At 57.1% G+C, this 8,414-nt stretch overlaps 1 protein-coding gene across 1 annotated transcript in view; it reads left to right on the top strand.

The window, feature by feature from the left end:
- KCTD13 (potassium channel tetramerization domain containing 13) overlaps positions 1–8,331 on the top strand; it is a 15,520-nt gene extending 7,189 nt beyond the window's left edge. Inside the window, exons 3-6 of the mRNA XM_002711870.5 lie at positions 3,290–3,379; positions 3,461–3,513; positions 4,140–4,335; positions 7,583–8,331. Coding sequence (XP_002711916.1) covers positions 3,290–3,379; positions 3,461–3,513; positions 4,140–4,335; positions 7,583–7,819 — 576 coding nt within the window. The 3' untranslated portion in view covers positions 7,820–8,331. The remainder of the gene's footprint in view (positions 1–3,289; positions 3,380–3,460; positions 3,514–4,139; positions 4,336–7,582) is intronic.
- The last annotated feature ends 83 nt before the right edge of the window (positions 8,332–8,414 follow it).

The following is an 8,414-nucleotide window of genomic DNA, read 5'->3' as shown; positions in this document are numbered from 1 at the left end:
AGTGGAAGCAGGACTTGAATTTAGACGTGGGGTGTGGCTGTCTCAGCCAGAGGCGAAACTACTAGGCAAACACCTGCCCTGGACGTCGTGTGGAACTAGGAAGGGGCAGAGCTGGGAGCGCTTTGAGGAGAGGGGTAGTAAAAGCCTGCAGAGTGTCAGAGACTCCGGGACGAGAAGTCTGGTGACTGCAGCGAGGGCTTGCACCCCCGTGAAGAACATGACACAGAGAGAAAGGGGATCCTTGCTGACTAACAGGAAGTTTAGCAACGCTGCCTCCTGGCTCCCCAGAGGACTGGCTGGTCTGGCCTAGCCGAGGAGACTTCCAGATCGAAAGTTCCAGGGACCACCGGCTTTCTCGTTGACGGTACAAGGAGAGAGGAGCTAGTACGCTAAAGGAACAGTTGGGGGAAAGAAGACGACAGAAGTTGATGGGTCCTCAAATCCCCAGCCTTTCCAGGTACTGCATGATACGGAGATGAACAAATGACTGGCAGGCAGAGATTAAATACAGGATACTCTCAGGAAAGCGAGGTCTGACGATGAAGCTGCGGGTGTGATTCATAAAGTCCTTGGTGCAGAGCTCAGAGCAGTCCAGGAGCTGCCCCCAAGACCACTGATCCGATAATCAGGCTTCTCAGACGATGTCGCCTGCACGGGCTCGCGACGCCCCAAGGAGAGAAGGGCAGGCTTTGCTGAGGTGCGTGGGGGTGGCTCTTTCCTAACAAAGTGAACCCGAGACTTCCAGGACACCCAGTAAAGTTTTAGAGAACTGTATTGGCAGAAATCCAGTCAGCTTGGGCTGAAGGGGACAGAGCAAAAGAAAGATGCCTTTGGATCCCCAAACTCAGGCAGGCAGGAAGCAGGCCGAGGAAGCGACAGCCACTCACGTCCGTGGAAGGCCAGGATCACGCGATGCCGTCAGGAGCCGTGGAGCGCTGGTCTTGGGCAGGAGGAGGCTGCGGCGAGTTCCTAATGTGTCTCTGGGCCAGGAACTTCTCTCTGCCTCCTGCTGCCTCTCCCCGATTGAAGGAGAGCCTTCCTAGTGGTTATTCCAGGCCTCTTCTGTTAGATCCTGCGTGTGGCTCACTGGCCTTGAGTTAGAGAGGAAGTGTACTTCAGGAGCTGTAATTAAGGAACTATCCCCACTGGGACCTCATTTGAATTATAAGACTCTGCTTTGAGCAGTGACGCATACAGATAATATGAGCTTAAAAAGAGGGAGTGTGTATTGTGCAGGTGATAGAGGTGGGAATCAGTGAGGGCTAGAGTGTAGACTGCAGAGCTAGGCCCCAAAGCAGTCCCCAGGGACCCCACTGGTTCTGGTCCCCTTCACTCCCTTCTGTCTTTTTCCATACTGGAAGGGCTGACAAAGGTAAGTCATGAAAGACAAGGCCTCGGGGCCAGTGCTTTGGCGCAGCGGGTTAAAGCTCTGGCCTGAGGCGCCAGCATCCCATATGAGCACTGGGTCTAGTCCACGCTGCTCCTCTTCCGATCCAGCTCTCTGCTATGGCCCAAGTGGTTGGGCCCCCGCACCCACATGGAAGACCCGGAAGAAGCTCCTGGCTTTAGATCGGCGCAGCTCCAGCCATTGCGGCCATCTGAGGAGTGAACCAGTGCTGGAAGACCTCTCTCTGTCTCTACCTCTCTCTGTAACTCTTTCAAATAAATAAAAATAAATTAATTAAAAAAAAAGACAAGGCCTCCACTTTGCTTCCTTAGATGCCGTGAAGAAAGCTGTCTGGACACTCGGGCATGTCAGTGAGAAAGTCCAGTGGCAGCAATTGGGCACTTCCTGGCCCCGGCCAGCGCGGACTTGCCAGCTGTCCGAATGTGCTTTCTCAGAAGCGGATCCTGCAAAGGCAGCGGTGCCTCTGATGCCTGCAGCCCCAGCTAACGTCTTGATGACAGCTTCCTTAAGGACACCAGGCCAGAACCACGTGGCTAAACCACTCCTGGCTCTCCAGTGTGGAAATAATAGATGCTCTTTATAAACTGAAGCTTCGAAGTTTGGGAGAATTTGTCAAACAGCAGTAGGTAACTAATACACACCCCACACTTACCCGCACTTATGTGTGGTGTCGTCTTTAATGAATTTGTTTATTTTTGAATGTTTAGTTGTTTGAAAGGCAGAGCAACACAGCAGGGCAAACAGAGAGTCATCACGCTGGTTCATTCCCCAAATGGCTGCAATAGCCAGGGCTGGGCCAGGCTGAAGGAGGAGCCTGGAGCTCCATCTGGGTCTGCCGCCTGGGTGGCAGGAACTCAAGTACGTGAGCCACCTTCTGCTGCTTTCCCAGGTGTGTGAGCAGGAGCTGCATGGGAAGCAGAGCAGGGGGACTCAGGCAAGCCCTCCGTGTGGGATGCCAGCGTTGCAGGTGGCGGCGTAGCCTGCTGCGCCAAACGCCAGCCCTCAGGTGTCTGTTCAAACAGCAGCCCTCGTACGTGCGCCGGCCTGTTTCATGCTTCTTTATTATGTCCACTGGGTTTCTCATTCGTTTCTGCACCAGCACTACCCCGTTCGCATCACTGTGGCTGTGTAGTGTATCTCACCATCCAGGAGCCTCAGTCCCTCCTCTTTGCTGCTGTGTAAAAACTGACCTAAATAATTGCAGATATTTGTCCTTCCATAGTAATTTTAGAAGAAGTCGTAAGAGTTTCTAGAATTCTAGATTTGCACATTTTAGTTTTTCAGGGTTGGGCGAGGTGAGAGGGGTTTGACCATGAAGATTTTGGAAGGCAGAGGAAAAAGAAGCCCGTGTTTCTGGTTCTGGTCTTCTCTCCACCTCTTCCCACCCAGCCAGGGTTTTCAGGCAACAGATACGTGTTGAGCTCCGCGTGTGTGCTGGGCGCCTGCTGCCTGTGTGAGGTGGAGGAACAGACAGACCATAAACAAATGTACAAAAAAGAAAAAAAAAAGCATGCCCAGGACTAAGTGCTGTGAAGAAGGTGAGCCGTTAATTTGCAGGGAGGAGGCTGCGCCGGTGGGGAGGTGGGCCAGCCCTTCCAGAGGCACTGTCGGTGCTGAGATCTGAGCGGGCCACGGAGCCAGCTCTGCAGACAGCTGAGCGCAGCGCAGGCAGGAGGAACAGTGATGGTGGCCACAGGCTGGCGCACGGCAGTCCACAGGGCCTGAGCCAGCAGGGTCAGGGCACAGTGGTAGAGGTGAGGCCAGAGACATCAGCACTGCCCGTGGGCCACTAAGCAGCCTGCGTTTTCCCCCAAGGGCTTCTAAGTGGGGGCATGAAAGACCTTTGGTTATGCCGTTAACCACCTTCCTCTTCTTCCCCAGCAAAAAAGGGAGAACCTGTCCCCGCTGTGCGTCATCCCCACTGTGACATCTCCCCGGGAGGAGCAGCAGCTCCTGGCCAGCACCTCCAAGGTGAGCTCCCACAGCCTAGCCCTGGAGGCGGGGCCTCTCCCTACAGCCTGACCCCCCTCCCTCTGTCCTCTCCCCCCACAGCCCGTGGTGAAACTCCTGCACAACCGCAGTAACAACAAGTACTCCTACACCAGGTGACGCGGGGGCGGGGCGTGGGGGGCTGGGGCAGAGCCGGTGGGGGGGCGGGGGGGGCCCTGTCCCGGTCCCCAGCCACACAGCCTTAGGGCCCTGCAGAGGGACTCCAGCAGCGCCTGCCCTGGCACTCACCCCAGAGTGCTTTGGACAGCTCATGTTCACTTCTGAGCTTCAGGCCGGGGACCAGAGAGCTGGGGCCCAGGGGATTGGGTGGCAGTGGCAGTGGCAACGGCTGGGCCGTGCCAAGGGCGGATTTTTCTCTCTGGCATTGCTCTGGGTGCACCCTGCATGTCCACTTACACAGTCCTTGGTGACGTACAGTGTGCTCGCGACTTCCGTTTCACAGACGGGGGAGGGGCGGGGGGACTGAGGCACCGAGAGCTGAGGTGAATGGCCTGGTGTCACTGGATGGAGCCGGGCTGGCAGCAGCCTGGTTGCAGGGCCTCTCAGGGCACTGGCTTGCGCTCTCGCTCTCGGCAAATGCGCCTTCCTTTGGGCCCCAGAGGGTAGGCAGCTCCCTGGGGGTGCCAGACCCCCCCCCCCGCAGGACCAGAGTGCTGGGAACCCGGGGGAGGGGGAGGGGAGGGCGGAGGGAGCTAGTGGCTGAGGCCCGGCCCCTCCTCAGCACTTCGGACGACAACCTCCTGAAGAACATCGAGCTGTTTGACAAGCTGGCCCTGCGCTTCCACGGGCGGCTGCTCTTCCTCAAGGACGTCCTGGGGGACGAGATCTGCTGCTGGTCCTTCTACGGGCAGGGCCGCAAGATCGCCGAGGTGTGCTGCACCTCCATCGTCTACGCCACGGAGAAGAAGCAGACCAAGGTCAGCAGGGCTCAGGGCCTGGCGGGCGGTGGGGCGGCCGGGAGCCGGGAGCCAGGGTTCCGTGGTTCGGGGTGTAACCCAGGGCAAGTCACCTCTGTGTGTGTGTGTTTCTCTCTCTCTCTCTCTCTCTCTCTCTCTCTTTTTAACGATGGGCTGATTTGAAAGGCAGAATGACAGAGGGACAGACAGAGATCTTCCGTCCACTGGTGGACTCCCCAGATAACCAACAGGTAGCGCTAGGCCAGGCCGAAACCAGGAGCCAGCAAGTCCATGCAGTCTCCCACGTGGTGGCAGTGGCCCCAGCACTCGGGCCATCACCTGCCGCCTCCCAGGCGTGTTTGCAGGAAGCCGGATGGGAAGTGCGGGGCGGTGGGGGAACCAGCACTCTGATATGGATGCAGGCTCCCACAGCAGCGTGGCCCCCTGTGCCACAACGCCCACCCCTCTCTGTTTCACTGCCTGTGAAATGAAGGTGCTGATTAGAACAGGACTCAGCCTCAGCCCATGGGAAGAGTTGTAAGGCTATCTGTAGTCCCCAGAGAGAATGCTCAGGTTTGGGGGTGGGGTGTGCCTTTTCCCATATGGAAGGTCCATAGATACCCGGAAATGTCTGTCACCACCTAGAGGGCGTTTTTTTTTTTTTTTTTTTTTAAGATTTACTTTATTTATTTGAAAGGCAGAGTTAGAGTTAGAGTTAGAGAGAGAGAGAGAAAGCGCCTCCATCCGCTGGTTCACTCCCCAAATGGCCGCAATGACATGGGCTGGGCCAGGCCGGAGCCAGGAGCCTCTTCCACGTCTCCCATGCGGGTGCAGGGGCCCAAGCTCTTGGACCCTCCTCCCTTGCTTTCCTGGATGCATTACAGGGAGCTGGATGGGGAGTGGAGCAGCCGGGAGCGCCAGCACTGCAAGCTGGGGCTTTGCCGCTGCACCCCCACAGCGAGGCTCTTACGAACTTCGGACCAGATGGCCACTTAGATCTCGCTGGGCTTGCAGGCCCTGAGTCTCACACGACAGCAGAGGCTTCCCAGCACCTGCTCCGTGCGAAGCACCGCAGCCAGGCTCCACTCCAAGGGGACCGGCGTGCTGAGGGCAGGGGCCGCCCGAGGTGGATGTGGTGGGTGATGGATGCCCTCAGCCCCCTCCCCCCAGTCACTGCGAGTCTCCCAGTAGCCTGTGCTGTTTCACACCTGCCTCTGCGCACACTCTTGCCACATTTTGGAAAGGTCATTCATTCATTCATTCATTGATAAGGCAGACAGAGGGGTGGATCTTCCATCTGATGGTTCACTTCCCAGGAAGTGAAGCTCCTGAAGCCAGGAGCCAGGGATTCCATCTGGGTGTCCCATGTGGATCCAAGCACTTGGACCACCTTCCACTGCTTCCTGGGTATACTCGCAGAGAGCCGGACTGGAAGCAGAGCAGCTGGGACTCGAACCGGCACTCTGATATGGGACATAGGCATCGCAGGCGGCTGCTTAACCTGTCGTGCCACACTGCTGGCCTCTTCTTCCTCATCCCTGTGCCTAAAGGACACGTATTTCATTTTTAGGCCCAAGATGACCAGCACTTTCTTTGTGACACTTTCCCTCATGAACTTTCTTTAAAAAAAAAAAAAGAATTATACGTAAATATATATTTTATTTTATTTTATTTTTTTGACAGGCAGAGTGGACAGTGAGAGAGAGAGACAGAAAGGTCTTCCTTTTGCCGTTGGTTCACCCTCCAATGGCTGCCGTGGCCAGCACGCTGCAGCCGGCGCACCGCGCTGATCTGATGGCAGGAGCCAGGTACTTATCCTGGTCTCCCATGGGGTGCAGGGCCCAAGTACTTGGGCCATCCTCCACTGCACTCCCTGGCCACAGCAGAGAGCTGGTCTGGAAGAGGGGCAACCGGGACAGAATCCGGCGCCCCAACTGGGACTAGAACCCGGTGTGCCAGCGCTGCAAGGCAGAGGATTAGCCTAGTGAGCCGCAGTGCCGGCCAAGAATTATATATAAATATATAAATTGGAGAGGCAGAGAGCTGCCATCCACTAGTTTATTCCCCAAATGCCCACTATAACAGGCTGGGCCAGGCCAGAAGATAAACCAATCGTAAGAGTGCATCTTGATTAGGACATGCCCACTACAACAGAGGCTGGGCGGGGCTGGAAGATTAACCAGTCATGAGAGTGCATCTTGATTAAGAGCTGTGGTGGTTCCCGCCTTCCAAGGCCAGGCATCCTCTTGGCTTCATCCTTTCTGCTCTGCCTCCATCCCAGTGGCACTGGCCTGGCTGACCCTCGCTCCTGACCCAGAGCTTTCACATTTGCCCCTCCCCAGACAGACCACCTCCTCTGGCTGTCCACCCAGGTGGACGGCACCTCAGGGAGGCCTTCCTGAACTGCCTGACATGGTGAGCCTCCTGGCTGTGGCCAGCCTCACCTGCCTCCTCTCCCAGCGTCTGTCATCATCCGACTCAGTTTACGTTTTCGTAAGTGTACGAGGCTACCTCAGAAAGTTTGTGGAGAAGTGGGATTACGAGATAAGTTTATTTTGGTGCCAAAGCATTTTGAAGTGCATGTGGTGTCTTTCATTACATGTATTTTCCACGGACTTTTTGAAGACCCTCATATGTGTGAGTCTCCCCACTAGAACGTAAACTCCCTGTGGGCAGGGGCTTTGTCCCCAGGGTGCAGAGGGGGCCCCGGGACAGCGCGGTCCTTGGGTGAGTATTTGCCACATGAGGAGACAAGGCCGCGGAGGAGCGGAAACAGTCACTCTGCCTGGCTGCAGAGCTGGGCCTTGAAGCAGGACTTTGCTGAGTAAAGACGTCACAGGGGCCAGCGCTGGGACGTAGTGGGGAAAGCCGCCACCTGCGACACAGGCATCCTATGTGAGCGCCAGCTGGAGCCCCGGCTGCTCCACTTCCCATCCAGCTCCCTGCTACCAGCCTGAGAGATGCAGTGGACGACGACCCAAGTCCTTGGGCCCCTGCACCCACGTGGGAGGCCGAGTCGAAGCTCCTGGCTTCCAGCTGGCCCAGCCCAGCCATTGCAGCTGGCTGGGGAGAGAACTGGCGAGTGGAAGCTTGCTCGCTTGCTCTCTCTCTCTCTCTCCTTCTCTCTCTGTAACTCGGCCTTACAAATAAATAAGTAAATCTTAAAAAAATGAAGAAGGTGCAGAGACATCCAGGCCAGTGCAGGAGCCGCCAGGGCTGGGGGCTGGCTCTGTGCTGCTGGACCATGGCGGGTTGTGACCTTGCACAGGTGGAATTCCCAGAGGCCCGGATCTTTGAAGAGACCCTGAACATTCTGATCTACGAGACTCCCCGAGGCCCAGACCCTGCCCTCCTGGAAGCCACAGGAGGTGCGGCTGGAGGAGGTCGGGCAGGCCGAGGGGAGGACGAAGAGAACCGGGAGCACCGCGTCCGCAGGATCCACGTGCGGCGCCACATCACCCACGACGAGCGTCCTCACGGCCAGCAGATTGTGTTCAAGGACTGACCTTTGACCCTGCCCCGCCTTCCTGCCTCCCCACCCCAGCCCCTCCCTTTTTCCCTCCCCTTCCCAGACCTTTGCCCCGACTCTGCTGGCCAAGTCGTGGGTCTCCCCTTCACCGCATGTTCAGGTCACCGTGGCCCTTCTCCACCCGTTCCCATGCACTGCTGACACCACGGGGCGCCCCGTCCCCTCAGCAGAGCCCTCCCGCACTGAGGGCTGTCACCCATCCCACCGTTCCCGGCCTCGCCCTGCCGTCTTTGCCTGGCGGCTGGTTTTGAACGATTCCGAATCCCCTTTGTGTTTTTTTAGCATGTAGCCCACGCTCAAGTGTCAAGACAGACCTTGGCGACGGCCACCACCCCGGGAGCCCCCACCCCCTCCTTCCCCTGCCGTCCCCCCTGCCCCGTAACTGTGGACTAGGCTGGCTTGGGCCTGGGCCAGCTCAGCCATCTTCTCGATCTGTTTCGTATTATTTATTATTTAAATTTTCTATTAAATTATTGGAATACAGTTGAGTAGCGGTGTGGTGCTGGCTCCCAGCAGAGGCACAGGGAGGCGGCCTGTGTTAAGGAGACACCTGACTGGTTCTGCAGGGGAG

This window comes from Oryctolagus cuniculus, chromosome 19 (assembly GCF_964237555.1).
Source record: "Oryctolagus cuniculus chromosome 19, mOryCun1.1, whole genome shotgun sequence".
Classification (NCBI taxonomy): domain Eukaryota; kingdom Metazoa; phylum Chordata; class Mammalia; order Lagomorpha; family Leporidae; genus Oryctolagus; species Oryctolagus cuniculus.
This window is presented reverse-complemented; position numbering and strand designations above follow the sequence as displayed.